The sequence below is a fragment of the Hippoglossus hippoglossus genome, chromosome 8, assembly GCF_009819705.1.
Source record: "Hippoglossus hippoglossus isolate fHipHip1 chromosome 8, fHipHip1.pri, whole genome shotgun sequence".
Taxonomy (NCBI): Eukaryota; Metazoa; Chordata; class Actinopteri; order Pleuronectiformes; family Pleuronectidae; genus Hippoglossus; species Hippoglossus hippoglossus.
In genome coordinates, this window is record NC_047158.1 from 16,214,771 (window position 1) to 16,230,653 (window position 15,883).

The window sequence follows — 15,883 nt, forward strand, 5'->3', positions numbered from 1 at the left end:
CCATCACTTACCCACTTCTCCATTCTGCTTCTGTAAAGTCCTAGTTCACGAAGTTAATCAACACACATCTACTCTGGAACCACTGATTCCACCACTGCTCTTCAAGGACACATTAACACATCAGAGGGTGTAAATGTCATTTATTACAGATATTTAAAACCACTTTATTTTCCTTTTTGTTGTTAAATTAGCAGCCGTTTCGTCCGGAAACCCGCGTACGGCTGTACCAGATACAATTCTCCATTGTAAATGTTCGGAAAAGAGTGACGAGAAACACTTCCTTGGTTTTAAGGTGGAGGAGGTGCGCTGAATGGCTGTTAATAGCATAACCCCTGCTCTATGGTGCCTCTAAATTCATAAAAATATAATATGAGGGACAAAGCTCTATTTGAAAACCAGAAAAAAATAAAAACGGAAGCGGAAAGTTATAAATGATAAACCACGAGGACAGCTTTGATAACACTAAATACAAAAATACATAGAAAATGTAAGTCCCTCCATCTCATGCACTTAACAGACAAGAAAACAAAGAAACCGGTTAATAAATTAACACGCAAAATAAACAAGTGCATGACATTTCCAGTGTTAGATGTAGCGCTGTTCGTACTAACACCGTGTTGCTTCTGGATTGTGATGCTGTCTACTGGGCTGCTCCTAAAATTGTTTAAGGAATACATACATGATATACTGCATATTCACAACTAAAAACAGATTCACGTCCCTTTGTGGTGTTTCTGTGTATGGCTGCTTCTCTCTGCTCTCCAACCATCTAACTCATAATACTGACCTGAGGGGGAAAAAAATAGGAATCAGCCAAAAACATCCAGGAGCTGGTATAGGATCTGATCCGAACTCGTCCAACAGATCACAGACTGTCAGCATTAACAGAGTGATTGACAAGTGATATTTCAAATGATGCTGTCCATCTTTTCCCCAACATTAACAAAAAAAATTAAATAACCCAAACTCTTTATTTTTAATTGCATATAAAATGTACCGAGGATTTTTGATCTTGTTCGAGGATGACGGGGAGGATGTTGAGGCGACGAGCCTGGTCGTTTGGTTAGTCAAGTCTTTGAGTCTTTCAGGTAGAAGGGGATGAGCAAAGTCAACAGAGGGACCTGGGGAGGGAAGTAGCTGTGTCATGCTCTCTGATCACCGTTGTTTGAGCAGAGCTCTGTACATGGCGAAGCCCAGCACGGCAAACACGGTGGCACCAACGCTCGCTCTCAGCCAGAAGGTGGAGTTCTTCAGGTCTGCCTGAGCCATGTGTCTGTGAGGAGGAGGACCGAGACAGGAAGCAGGTGAGGAGACAGCATAAAACACAATAGTTACAGTATTTTATCAATTTTGTAAAAACCACAGTGGGGCGACAAAAACAAAACAAAGTCATGCGCTCTCTCCTGTTAAAACTTCCTCAATCGGGAGGATAAATGACCAGTGTCAGTGCCCTGTGACACCAGCTTGAAAGAGGAACACATGCTTTCTCTTGACATTTGATCTGGTTTAGGGAACAAGACTAAATCATGAAGCAGTTGGGGGGGGGAAAGAAGGAAAGATGCTGGAATATGAGAAGCAGCTGCGGGGCAGGGAAAAAATAAAAACAGTACAGAGCCCTGGAGGTGTCATGGACCAAAGAGGAAAATACAAGAGTGAATAAAAAATTATTTTGCTCTTGATTAAATATTAGATATTTTGCAGAGGCAAGAAAACACAAAGCAATATTCAATTCAGTCAGTGTAGAGTTTGAAGACGACGGCAACGAGAAGACAATTATCAAGTTTTTTCAAATAGTGATTAGTCAATATTGAAGGACTCTAACAAATAAGTACTTGCATATCCACATCTCTAAGGAAACCAATATTGAATCAGAGAGATGGAGGTGAGATATTAAATGAGGGGCTGCAACACTAACAGCGTGAAGTTAAGTCAAAATCAAGAGCGCAAGTGATTGAATTCCCAACTTTTAATCATTTAAGTTAACTTTAACATCTGCTGAGCACCGTAGAGATTTGAAGTTAAAACCTCCTCGATGACACACAACTCCAGCTGCTCAGGAAGGAACCACAAACAGTGGAGAACTACAGACTAATCGAGGTCACTTTATGCCCAAAGCAAAGGAGGAGTGAGCAAAGCACAAACAGAGAAATCTAAACGTTGGCGTGTGGCTTCAGCTGGGACCTTAGCCTGCAAAATAAAACCTTGCAGCAGCTGGTCAGGACGCAGCACTGACTGGTCAACGGTTAAACCTACAACACACACACAGACACACACGCAGGTCATTTGTGTTCCCTTGAGTAGTGTGTATCTGCCCACCCACATGTTTTATATCTAGTGACCCATTCGGTGTGGTCAGCAGCGCAGGTCTGAAGGCACCTAAATGCCTCCTGAAAGCCTCCTGAGATCGAGGTGGATTTGTTGGTGGCCACAATATCAACAGACCATCACATGATGATTGATACTTTTCTTAAATTGGTAAAATCTTTCTTCATAGCTATGCATCATTTCATTCAGTCCCTCCTGACTCAGCGCGCTCCATTTCTCTCTACATTGTCATCGGACACATGTAAAACCTGATTGGGTGAAATCAATATTATTTGGTCTTTGCGAACACAAATGACAGTTTATTTGCATCTCGAGTGGGAAAATGAGACCTGATCACAAATGGTCACAGGAGACTTTCAGGACGCATTCTATTGCAAGAAGAGATGAACTTCACACTGTCCACTTCTCTCTCAGGATGGATGTTCAGAACAAGTCTGAACAGGGCCAAAATGGGTTTTGATCAGATTACAATGGGACAAGTGCAGATGGACAGAATGTGATCTGAACAGTCAAGCCACCTCGAGAGATGGTCTTCAGATCTCAATGTGGACACATTAATATATACGGTTTAAATCATATCTAGATACAATCTGAATTCGAGGTGCATTTTGCTAATAGGTGTTAATGGAGTCATCCTTCTCTGTGGACGTGGGTTCTGCCTTTACCTGTCTGAGGGAATTAGCTGCACAGCAAAGCCCTCCATAAAGATGGACCCCTCCACGCTGGAGACAGCTGCAACCTGCTGTGTCAGGCTGAAATCCTCCTCTGACAGCAGGCAGCTCCCCCCCCCCCACACACACACAAACACACGCAACCTCAATGTCATCAGTATCACCAGCTCTAACCAGCACGAAAAGTGGGAACTTCCTTCACCCCCAAACCCTCAAAAGCACAAGTGCAACTATACCTCGTCAAATGTCACTGCACACTTCAAACAATGAAAAGCTTCACACACACACACAAATCACATATCCAAACTGTACACACCACAGGGCAGCCAGACTAGAAAAGCTGCAGATCTTTGTCACTGGGTAAAATTTCTCTCCCTCGAGTACAAGTTTCTTTGAAAATAAAGTACATCTTTGGCTCTAATCTGTTCCCACTTTTTTCCCTATATTCTCTTTTGCATATTTTACAGAAACTGGCAGCTCTGGTGTATTTGATTTTTATCCACAAATCATAGACTGTACTTAAAGATGGACGACATGACGGCTCCAAAAAAGTGACACCAAAGCATTTCAATCACGTCCTGGTGACCGGCTGCTTTATCGATCATATGGAGGTGGATGGGACATGGCTCAAGTTTAAGTTCTTATCACACTGATGAATGTTCAAGTGCTGAGATTTCCAGTAAGTTTGGTTTCAATTATTTACATTAAACGGGACGTAAAGTCATGATTGACTTTGAGGGACTTTTGCTCCTTGTAATTCTGGTGACAAAAGGGGTAATTTTGGTTCATTCAGTTTTGCCCACAAAGCAAAAATGACTTGGATTACAATGTCAAGTGAATTCATGTCATTTGAAATAAAATGTAACACCTATAACAAACCCTGTTTTCAGAAAACACATTGGGAATTCAATGGGGTGTGTCGGCCCCTTGCACTGCCTGGTCTGGCCTGTTTGGTGTCATGCTATTAATAGCACCAGAGATTTAAAAAGGCATGAGCACAGAGATCTCGCGCTGGCAAACGTTCAGGCCAATTTGGATAAAATCATTAAACATGACACCTGACTGCGCAATCCAACAGTAAACACAGCCACTCAAACCCTGCGCTCACGGCCAATAAAGCTCCCGTCTTATTCACAACACCAAGCTCTCTTTACCGTGGAAATGGACTAATGAAAGATCCCATCTGCCAATAGGTGGCATTATTTTACTGAAGACATGCCATTGGTTGCGGAGAGAAAGGTGAGGAACAGATGAGCCATGCAACATAAACAGGCAGGTTAGCAGAGGGTGACCACATGCAGGAGGAAGAGAAAGAAGGGCAGCCAGAAACATGCGTGTGAACACCTACAGAGTGAAAGGAAAAAATGGGAAAAACAGAATGAAATGACATGACAATCAATTTAAACAGGGAACATTGTAAGATGTATGAAATCTTAATCCACAGGAGAACATGAGTTATTATTTTTGGTGTATGCACGGAGGTGTCGATACAAGTTAAGTAAGACAAATAACAAAATGTGGAGTCTCCTGTAGGTGCAGACTTCAGTGTTAGGAATGGAAATGAAGACTGAAAACATCATAGACAAATCAATCCAGCACTTTTTCATAACTGAAGAAAGTTGGTGGAATACAGAAATGGACAAGACAAATCTAAAAATAAAATCACAGGACAAACATGCAGACATCAATGATGTTTTCTGTCTGAGTGAAACACAAACCAAAGAAATTGGTTGTATTTCTCTCATTTTCTATGCAAATACAATGCTCGTTAGTCAAGATTTACTGTTTGCATATCCACTGCAGGACAGGGGAGGGAGATGTCAACAATAAAAGGTTCCTGTCCATTTGTAACATGCAATTGTCAACTTTCACCACTAGAATCACTGTTGTAACATTATAAAATTCTATAAAACAAGAAATTAAGAATTAAATATACTCTGAACTCTCCAGGACATTCTTCTCAAGGAGATGAACATTTTTCAAATTCTCTTTTTCTTGATCCAATTTGACATTTTGAGTCAGTATTATTAGTATTGTGTTTTCACAAGCAAATTAACGTCATGCATATTTTAACATGGACTCTGACACACTGTTACCTCCCTGGCAAGCAGCCTGTGTGTTAGCCGGCACAGCATGGACACACTTTTCTGTGAGAGACTGTACAGCGAGCAGGTGGGTTCGCTGGAGCTGGAGCAGAGACCAAGACACCCAGCATGACTGATGTGTGAAAGTGAAGTGAATTATATTTCAGCTCACTATTAGCTGCAGCATTTGACTGTAAGGAAGTCATCTGGGCTGCCTCTAACCTCTCTCAGAGTTAGGAACTACATATATCAGCAAAATTACTCTCAGACACTCAAGACTCACTCACATCCTCTATTTTTAAGAGTTTCTCCTAATTTAGCTGTTTAAGAACAAGAGAGAATTTCCCCTCAAAACAAGGAGGATTCAACATCATACTTGGGCACAAGATGTCGCTACGCAACGTTTAGCATTTTCCCTGCAGTGGATATGTGGTGTAAATCTGATCACTGACGAGCAGAGAAGGAAAGAGCGCAGAGGAGCTGTCTCCATCACCACTGTTAGAGAGCTTGGGTGAAAGAAGGAGCCCCTCTGTGACCCGCCCTGGAGGTCCAACTCGAGGGGGGGAGACAGAGAGGAGGAATGACACTATGTTAAAACACTATAGCTTATTCTATGTATGAACCTGTTGAAAACGACCCTGCGGAGTTGAGCCTTTATATTGCGCAGCAGCTCCAACTTGAGGAGTTTCTGACACAGGCAATAGGTGCACCTGTTGCAGGGACACATGCAGCGGTGACGGGCGTGACTGTGGAAAAACACACAAAAATGCGTGTATTCACCACCATACAAAAAACATTACGCACCACACAACAGACAGAGAGGAGGAGGAGGAGGAGGAGGAGGCCAGAGCCAGGTGAATAAAAAGCTCAACCTTGTTTAACCACAAGGTCCAAAGGAGGATCTTACTCTGAGCTGAACCTTAACTGTTGCTATTTACCTGCACCTTAACCAAAGTAAAGACAAGAAAACATCCATGTAGAGATGTTCCGATATAATTTGACCCTAAGCAATACATTACCTGGACTTTGTGTATCGACTTATACATATATTATATATAGTGTATATATAGGATTTCCGGTGTGCTAAAATGACCTCTAGCGGACATGTCCCATTGAGTGCTAATTGATTTACTTTGAAATGTGATCCGATCTGAGAGCTTTGAGGAGTTAAGATACCGTACAGGCTCAATAAAAATAAAAAGATTAACCCTGCTGAATTTCAGGCTGGGACTGGCATGATTGCAACACAAATACACAGAGATGCACATTATGAGAAAGCATAAAAGACCGACAGAGTGGGCAGCTCTCTCTGGGTGTGAGGTAGAGAAGTCCTCATAAACTGAGTGCAATGGGTAGATGATTCCAAAAAAAATATTAAAGGGCAAAATATCACTGCCTGTTCTGGTACTTCCATGAGAGAGGTAAACGTAAAATGTTCCGATACCATTTTCCCCTTTCCGATACTAATACCTGAACTTTACCGTATACCGATCAGAAATTTAAGTCTTGCAATTTGGTACACGTCCCAATTTTACTTGTGGGACTTTCCAGCATGAAAAAAGTCACTCTAAAAACAGTACCTGGCTGTGGCAGAACAGCGAAACAGTTTGGTGATATCAAATTGGTACATAGATTCACATACTCGCAGATGCCTGACCCAGATTATTCTGCAGTATCGGAGGCATTTCCGATGCAGGAATTGGTATGGGAACATCTCTAGGTAAAAGTAGGAAAAGGTGTAAAGAGTGAAACGAAAAACAGGGGTCTAATACTCACGGATACATGGCCATGGTGGTGAGTCTGGTGTAGATGTCTTTGTTGGGTGCGTCAGTCGTGTTGCACGTGAACGGCTGGGGTGGGTGAAGCTTGTGTTTACGGCAGAACTCGTGCGGTGAAAGGCTGTAGTGCTGCCGTATTTCATGTAGATCTGACTTGGCAGCGATCACCACACATGGCGTCTTGCTGTCAATGAAGTATTGCTGCCAAACACAAGCAATCAATGTTACATGTTAAGTCGATAAACATCGATAAACATTCAGGTGTCTTATGAAACAAATGCCATCTACACACCTTGTACACTTTGGCACAGTATTCAAAAGAGTCTGGACTGTTGATGTCATACACCAGGCAGACCACGTCACAGGCTAAGTCCTCCTCTGACAGGAAGTCAAAATCTGGCATCACCTCATGGAGCTTTTAGTGCGGAGACAAGAGAGCGAGCAGAAAGAGAGGGAGAGACAGAGCGTACAGATGGACAGATTAACATTTTGGAGAGGACTAATGCTGATTCGCAGTAAAGTGAAATAGACCAAGATTATGTAACAATAATCCAAAGAGTAGACGATAACATGATTTACTGAGTGAATGGTGCTTACCAGCAGGTACTTCTCCTGACCATACACATAGGTTGTGCTGATGGCATAGAGGGACTTGTGGTCTTCTCTAATCCGCCTCTGATGCTGCAGAGGAAAATAAACCATCACAGCTTTTTATATGTTTGGGAGCTGGTCCACTTCAACAGTGGTTTGATTCATCTTTGCCAACTTTGAAGCTTTTGAGAGAAGCTTTTATTTTATCACAAATAAATCTACACGCAATAAAAAAAACACATTTAGCTACATCATTGCTGACCTGCAGATTTTTGCCCAGGAAAGCTTGGAGGAAACCGGTCTTCCCACTACCCCGCGCCCCCAAAATGTTGCAGCGGAAGACGCTGCGCTGGGTCTGTTTCTTCTGTAGATCAATGCGCTTGTTGCGAGTTACTGAAAGAACAGGGAAGGGAAGCATATACAATGAACAATGGAAAAATGCTGCAATATTCATGTTTTCATTTCGCACATAGCAAATCTTTAAGACAAGATAAAAACTTTTTAAAAAACAGTACTCATCAGTGGAACTTTAATAATTAATATTTGGACTTTATTTTTCAAACAATCAACACAAAAGTATGTAAATGTCTCACCTGTCATAGCAGCTGCTTGGGACTCCTGTTCATAGATGATGGAGTAGCCCAGGTAACCTAAATACTCTAAACTACGCTGTACATCTAGATATGTTGTTAACCTGCCACAGAAAACACATAAGACACCAGGAGCATTGGTGTCAGATTTACACGTGTTAGACGATCAGCATATACACGAATGATGCATGTTCTATAGTCATAGTATTTCCTAAACAGGAGCACGTGTTTATTAATAGACATGTTCCATACTCACGTCCACTGAGAGAGGTATCCTTGGTACGTGATCCAACCCTGATCGTTAGTGCAAACAGTGTTGTTGACATCTGGACCCCATGGCATGTAGGGAAACACTTTGAACAAGTCCTTCACCTCCTCTGGCGACAGCGCACAATCTCTATCCTGGATCATTCCAAGGGCACATCAATCAACAGACATTTGAACAATTGAACCACAACTGGATGCAATAAAAACAAGGTCGACAAGCGACACAAAACAGAAAAGTGGGTATCCCTGAAAATGTTTTATTGTATTATAAACAAGAATAGTTCAGACATTTTCAAAGAAACAATATTTATACCTTACTAAAATGAAAAGGCTACAGATTTATGTTCAAGAAAAGGAAAGCTTTAGAAATCTGGCCACTCACTTTGTCGTGCTTGTCAAACACACTCTGAAGGAAGAGGTAAGCGTTGTGATTAAGCTCGGTGGTGCAGTCTGGAGGGATCTTTATCCTGGAAAACATGATCAGACACAAAAGTTAATTTGTCAGAGAGCTCTGAGGCGCCGACTGAGATTTCTGATGCGGCTGCAGTGACAGAGGAAGAAACAATGTGCTTCAACCACTTCAGATGGTAAAGATAACCGGGATTGTATAGTGACAGCATTATGTTTAGCTATGCTGTGTTTTCCTCAGTATAGAAATCAATGCATTATTGTACTTTAGCCATTTTTATGGTGAGAAGACTCAGAACTTCAATTTCATTAACATGATCATCAACAAGGAAATTTAACAACATAAAAGCTCCATTTTCCTCCATTTACCCCTTCGCTGTCTCCACTCGACCTAAATTAAGAAATGACCTTTAAATGTGGACTCACATGGGGAACAGGTATTCCTGCGTGAGTTCCAGGTCATCGTCATAACCAAACCTTCTCAACACGGTCCAGGTGGTCTCGTGTCGACCTCGCTGTATGAAGAGCGTGTGCAGGAACAGGAAGCCTGCAACAGCGAGCCAGTAAGAGAGGGTCAGCATTTAAAGGGAAAGAACAAGAAGGGACTGAAAAGGGACTGAAAAGATGAGCTGAAAAGGGACAGTTGACGGGACATGCAGAGAGATGAGTAGTGAAGAGGAAGAGAAAGAGAGGAGAAGGAATAAGAAAACCTTTGACTCTGACCTTTGAGTGTGAGTCCATTGTCCTGGACTCCGTCTCCCATGTTCCTCCTGACTACGTTCTTTACATCCTCTAAGGCTTGTGGTGCCAGCGGCATATTAAAACATGTTCTCTATATAAAAACATTATTAAAAAAAATGTCACAGTTTCCATTAGAAGGTTCATTCATTTGATCCATGTCTAAATCTGCAACCCCAAACCAGTCCAGCCATTTCTCCTCTTTATTATAATTATATCATATTGCACAACTTAATGAAAACTTCTATTAAAGTGGAAAACATTACCTGGAAGAAGTTGAGCTCATTGTCATTGAGGATTCCGTCGTTGTCAAGGTCAGACACTTTAAAGATTCTAGTTAAAGACTTAATGCAAGAGGTCTTCAGCTGTAATACACAAAGAATGCATTCATTTAGGTGGTTACAGGTATTTCTATAATACACACAGATTTAAATTATGGCAGCTAACTTTAAAGATACTATACTATTCGATACCTCTAATATTGCATACCAATCTGATACCAAAATAAATGCTGTATACATCACTCACTGGAACATGCATAACATGAGACTTGCATTATATTCTTTACTTCTTTCTTCAATTTCCAACTTTTTTGCCTGGTGATAATAATTTTAAACAAAGAAACCCAATTGCAGGCGCTTCAGATCTGTATAATCTAGTTAGCTTAAAGTTTGATGATTTCATACAACTGGTGCATTTCTGGAAGCTGAGCTCTGGGAAAAAATTGAAATTAAGTTATTTCTTTAGCATAAAACTTTGACATCACAGTGGGGAAATGGATGATGGCTGAATTTAGCTGATTAAGTGTCTGGGTCCTGGTTTAGAACTTCCACGAAAAACTTAACAAAATCATCAATTGTGTTACTAAGAACTATTTTTCTTGTCTTGCTATAACCTGTCAAAATGTCTGCCATGAAAAATGTCTTGTGGTACACACTGGCTAACCGTCCTGACTGATTGGAACACTTGACAAGGACTGAGCTATTGTAACTGTCATTCGTAACAAATGGGCTTTTCCTCCCATGTCAAGTTAAAGTGCTGTATCTGCCTCTACTGTATAGACCTCACCTCCTTCTCCTCTGGGCAGTACAGGGGTCCTGTCGGGTGGAGAACGGCCTTCTGGGCATAATAAAACAGCTCAGAGATGTTTTTCAAGTTTTTGGCAGAGCACTGAGGAAACAAAGCACACGGGTGTAAATTACACGACAGAGCAGCCTTCAATGATCAACAGGGTTTTTTACTATTTTGATTTCAATTACACTTGAATTCAACAAAATCCCAAAGGGGCGATCCATCTTGAACTCATCCATGATCATAATAATTAAGCAAATTGTAGAGATCATGAAATTTGCCTCAATTACATGGATCCATACTACGTTAAAAAACAAACAGAATTATTGCTTGTTATATTACAACGCTGGGGCTTCTTCCATGTGTGACACGTTTTAAAAACTATTCAATGTGATACTTAATAGTTATATACTATAATGTTTACATCAGAGAGATTTTGAATACAGCACTTTTTTCTGCGGTAGAGCCACTTTTACTTAGATAAAAACATCTTAATACTAAAAACAGAGATGTAAGTACTTTAGAGGAGCAACCCTTGGCCCAGATGAACACAGAGTCAGTGGTGTAACACTGGGTGTTTTCATACGAATCCCACTCTCACGAGCTGTGTGACTGTCCCAAACTGTATCCACTGCGTATGTGCCTTCCCTCACGTCCTCCTCCGACCTTCTTTTAACTCTGGAACTAATCCAGCCCTGGAGGGCATAACTGAGGCATATCATGCGACAGAGGGAAACCTGAATGGAATAGCGACAATGGGCCAGCGTCTTCCACGACAGCCACGTCTCTCAACATACTCACAGTCTATCGGTCAGCAGGCCTGGGAGCAGGGGGTGCGGAATTATAACCCTTTTAACGACTCAGTCAGAGAGTGAATTGAGTCAGGAGCTGCACTGCAGTCTGAGAGCAGCTGGGAGCTAATCTGTCCTGCACACAGCCAGGCTCTAAATGACAGAGTCTGCTAGTATTGAATTTTCCATCAGTTTTTCACATTTCATTTGCCACTTCATTGCTCTTGAGTGCTTCATCACTTTGACAGCTCTGAACCAGAGGATCCAACATATATTAATGCATTAGTGTGTGTGTGTGTGGTTGAATCTGTTTGGGACTGATCTCCTACCTCTACACAGGTCTCAATATCCTGATATTGATTCATGATTGGCAGGATGGTCTCCATGCTGCTGTGTTCCACCAGGTCCGACTTGTTCCCCACGAGGATTAATGGTACCCTGTCATTTAGTAAAACCAGTTATTATTACATTAACTGTTAACACTAGCGATTAGTTCAACTAATCTGCAACTAATCTGTAAATAGATGCTCGGTAGATTAAGGGGATTGTTTTTGGCAAATCAGCCAGAAATACTCTGGTTGAAGCCTTGGTAATGTGAGGATTTGCTGGATTTCTCTATTTTATTGAATTATGATTCAAAGATTTAGGATTGTTGATTGGACAAAACAACATATGGTGCAGTCAACAAAGACTCTGGGATAATGTGATGATGACGACAACCACAACAATGCAGCTGTACTACATTATATTTGCATTCAATATGAGTTTTGCATTAATCTGCCAAGATGATATTCGTAAACACACTTCATCCGCATGGAGCATATCAAATTAACTTCCATCCATTCGTGTGATTTACAATGATTATCAGAGGCTACAGAGGACTCATGAATCTACATTTACATCAGCTAGTACGCCACAGACTTAACAGTAAGAAGGACACACTCTAATAAGATAAACTAACCAAATAAACAATCAAAGCCCATTAAAAACATAACTATAAAGTGAGCTTAATATGGGGCAGATTTCCAACAACAAGTAAAAGTTAGTACAGCAGCTGCACATTCTACAATTTCAAAATGGTAAAATTGCAGATGCAAAACCAACACATATGCATGTGATATGCAGGGAAGACAGACAGACAGACGGACAGACATGAATGACATGAACACACCTGCTATCTTTATCCGTTCGGTCATTTATGAGGGGAATCCAGTGGCTTGTCACCTAGAGGATGGAAGCACAACATCAAACACTGTTTTTTCACAGATTAAGATGAATGTCACATGAAGCGTCATGTTTCATGAATGGACATACTGCAGTTATGTTCTTAATTAACTGCGATGAAGGCGCAGCTAGAAACCTTGCTCACCTTCTCAATGGACTTCTTGTTGTTGACGGCATAAACTATGCAAATAACATTTGCCTATAAAGACAAACAGCAAAGTCAGTGGGATGCACATAAGACATATTTGGGATTGAGACATTAGAACAAATGAGCGGAAGAATTAAGTCAAACCAACCTTGGATATTTCTTGATACAGCTGCTCGTCTGACTGTTCTGCTTCTAAATTATTTCAAAAATAAACATTGGTATAGTATTTTACATAGCTGCTACTTGATTAATTGATTTATTATTAATATTTAGTCAGGATCATTAGGTTTGTTCTGTAATTAATAAATTGTTTTTTTTGGCTTATAATGTCAAAAATGCCAACATCTGTCGTGGGATGAGTTACATTCCATTTTTTTAACCATTTGGAGCATTTCAACAGTTTGTGGCAGAACTAATGGATGGACAGAGTTTTCGTAGCCGTGGAGGACTTACCTGAGTAGTCCACAATATGTGTGGGAACCCTCTCTGGAGTGACATCAGCTGGGATGGTGATCTCCTCAGCTCGGCGGGGAACCTGGAAGACAAAAGGACAATTATCCCAATGAATATTACATGCATCTGTATATACTCCGAGTGTGTGTATACACCTCAAAGCTATAATGACCATTTCTATTAGTGTGATGATGATCTGATGACACATACCTCATCAGGAAACTCTTCACTGACCAGAGACATGATCAGTGATGTCTTCCCCACTTTGGCTGTACACAGGGGAAGGATACAGGAAATTCATTTTATAGAATTCTGGTAACACACTCATCGTTTAAAGACCATGTGTCATGAACATGTGACATGCCTTTTTTTTTTTAAATCAGCGTTCTGGGTAATGTGTTAAGTGACAGGGAGCAGATAACAGTAAAGAGGGTAAAGGGCAGTAGACAAGTGTCTTTTGCAGTTTCCACTTCATGCAAATGTAGGAATTTACAGATTTTCTTTGTTGGATATTATTGCAAATTGGATATCTTTGTATTTTGGACTATTGATCAAATAAAACCAGTTCACTCTGTGAATTTTTGCCATTATTTCTAACATATCACTCTTAACAGGATAGCTATGCCACCAACTCTAACTTCACACCACTGAAGTGGGCCTGCAGCATTTCGGCTGCACCTCTCAAAAGGGAACAGTCAGTGCCAACTCGCCTAAAGAGGCAATGAAGGCCGCACTGCAAAGACATGGCTGAAATATATAGTCTTGACCACACATGCAGTTGGAAGAGAACAAACACCCAAGGTGAAACAGTTCAAAGAGAATGGGATCTTTTGCATTTTTGATTTAACTCTGTTCTCACTCCAGCATTAAAAGGCTGAGATACAAACCATTATTCTGCTCAACATTCATTTCATCTCTTTGCCAACTAGAGCTTTAGTCGATCAACAGGAAGTTGATCAGGAAACTATTTACAACAATCTTTTAGGTAATTTTCAATACAAGATGCCAAACTTTCTCAAGCAGGAGGCTTTGCTGCATTCCTTTATCTTACAGGATATTAAAAGATATGTTTGGGTTTATTAATGCTATTCAAATTAAATAAGTAATATGGAAGCATCACCTTGGGCTAAGGCTGGGCAATAAAACACTAGCAATAATTACTGCAATATAATATATTTTTTATCAAAATCAATACAACAAAAGGTAGAATAAATATGGATATAATATTTATACATTGTGCAAGCAGAGGGAGGATAATACATAACCGATCTACCTCAGATTTGCAGCATTTTGTTTGTCGTTCTCTGACAATGACGTTTGAAACCACAACCTTCACTCAGGCACAATTATCAGTGTAAACTTTTAAGAAATAACAATGTGACATTTATCACGATTAGTATTGATATCCAAATATGAAATATTTTTGGCCAAATCGTCCAGAACCTTCCTTGGACTTTGGGAAAAGGTGAAAAGAAAATAAACAACAGACTAATTGATGATGAAAACTATTTTCTCTGTACCCGATTCCAATTACAGTTACATAGAATAAAATTAACCCTTGTTTTCTAAAAATCTTTTGTAATCTGATCTGTTTCATTCCCACGTGTTTGATTATATGATGTGTTTTAGGTGCATCAACATATTCGGCTTTACAAATTGTGAACCAACGACCCACTGGGGGAGGATGTGGAGCTATGGCAGCCCCCTCCTCAGACTGTGTGGAGGTCTGAGTGTTAGCTGAGGAAGCACCGATGACATTCAGCCGTCATCCACCGAAGGACACCAGACACAGACAGAAGCCCCGTCCAGATGTTGAACAAGTCACAGCCTCTGCATGATTCTCAGCCACATGCAACTACAAGTCGGCTGATAGCAGTAGCATTAGCTCCCTCACTAGCATGCTAGCTAGCCCTGCGTCCCAGCGCCTCGGGGTTACGGACACCTGCCACTTACGTTCCCCCACGAGCAGAATCCTCACGTCCTTCCTCATGGTGGAGCTTCTTTTCCTCTCGGGTCACAAACACACGCGTTTTTATCGTCTCATGTAGTTCCCCCCCCACCGGCAGTCGACCCGTCGGGCCTGCGCACTCGCGTCCCTGCCGCTGTCAAACTCCCGGCGCCTTTGTAGGACAAACCGGACGGACAGGGTTCGGTGGCGCCTCGGTTCTCTCCGCGAGCTCTTCCTTTCACCGCCGGCGGCTCATCGGCTCGGCGGAGACCAGGTTTCACAAGTCGTGCGCGGCGCGTGTGTCCGTCGCTCTCACGTTAAACTCGCTGCTTTTGGCGCTTTCTTAGCATTTCGCAGTGGACGTTACATACGCGATCCTGACCTCCAGTACCCGGCGAGTACAGCGAGCCGCGCAGGACAATCCTCAGCCGACATTTAGCAACGCGTTACGCTGCTCCCTGGCGCCGAGAAGTGGAACTGCGACTAAAATATTTGACAGACAGACAGACAGACAGGCAGGCAGGCAGGCAGGCATACATACAGACAGACAGACAGATAGACAAACAGACAGACAGAATATAATGATTCATACATGTGACTTTAGATCGTATCATGTGGGTCGATGAAAAATACAGATTCTATTTTCTATAGACTGTTTTCCAATTCAATTCAATTTGTATGGCGCCAACTCATAATATCTGTTGTCTCAAGGCACTTTGCATAGTAAGGTCGAGACCTTAGAAATTATAGAGATGCCCAAGAGTTCTCACAATGAGCGAGCACTCCCTCATTAAGT

At 41.4% G+C, this 15,883-nt stretch overlaps 1 protein-coding gene across 4 annotated transcripts; it reads right to left on the reverse strand.

Moving 5' to 3' along the window:
• Positions 1 to 123: 123 nt before the first annotated feature.
• Positions 124 to 15,530, reverse strand: rhot1a (ras homolog family member T1a). Of its 4 annotated transcripts, XM_034592522.1 has the most exons (21): positions 15,093 to 15,499; positions 13,350 to 13,408; positions 13,140 to 13,221; positions 12,835 to 12,878; positions 12,684 to 12,737; positions 12,486 to 12,538; positions 11,644 to 11,752; positions 10,521 to 10,622; positions 9,719 to 9,817; positions 9,438 to 9,546; positions 9,141 to 9,261; positions 8,689 to 8,773; positions 8,296 to 8,441; positions 8,043 to 8,143; positions 7,712 to 7,842; positions 7,456 to 7,539; positions 7,151 to 7,273; positions 6,857 to 7,059; positions 5,704 to 5,826; positions 5,093 to 5,183; positions 3,780 to 4,340 (listed from the first exon to the last, which is right to left on the reverse strand). In XM_034592522.1, exons 1-21 carry the CDS (start codon positions 15,127 to 15,129, stop codon positions 4,128 to 4,130), a joined length of 2,169 nt encoding a protein of 722 aa, XP_034448413.1. In that variant the 5' UTR covers positions 15,130 to 15,499; the 3' UTR covers positions 3,780 to 4,127. The 4 variants fall into 4 exon arrangements, with proteins under 4 accessions (XP_034448414.1, XP_034448417.1, XP_034448413.1 ...); XM_034592523.1 differs by lacking the exons at positions 3,780 to 4,340; positions 5,093 to 5,183 and adding an exon at positions 124 to 1,273 and having other exon boundaries at positions 15,093 to 15,498; XM_034592524.1 differs by lacking the exon at positions 5,093 to 5,183 and having other exon boundaries at positions 4,154 to 4,340; positions 15,093 to 15,498.
• Between the last annotated feature and the right edge of the window lie 353 nt (positions 15,531 to 15,883).

What these genes read in the sequence shown, in the direction of transcription:
- rhot1a (XM_034592522.1), bottom strand. Translation starts at nt 15,129, where the DNA reads ATGAGGAAGGACGTGAGGATTCTGCTCGTGGGGGAAC. An exon ending in ATATTGAGACCTGTGTAGAG is followed by an intron (nt 10,623 to 11,643) that starts GTAGGAGATCAG and finishes TTGTTTCCTCAG; the next exon opens with TGCTCTGCCAAAAACTTGAA. An exon ending in TGTTTGACAAGCACGACAAA is followed by an intron (nt 8,442 to 8,688) that starts GTGAGTGGCCAG and finishes GGAATGATCCAG; the next exon opens with GATAGAGATTGTGCGCTGTC.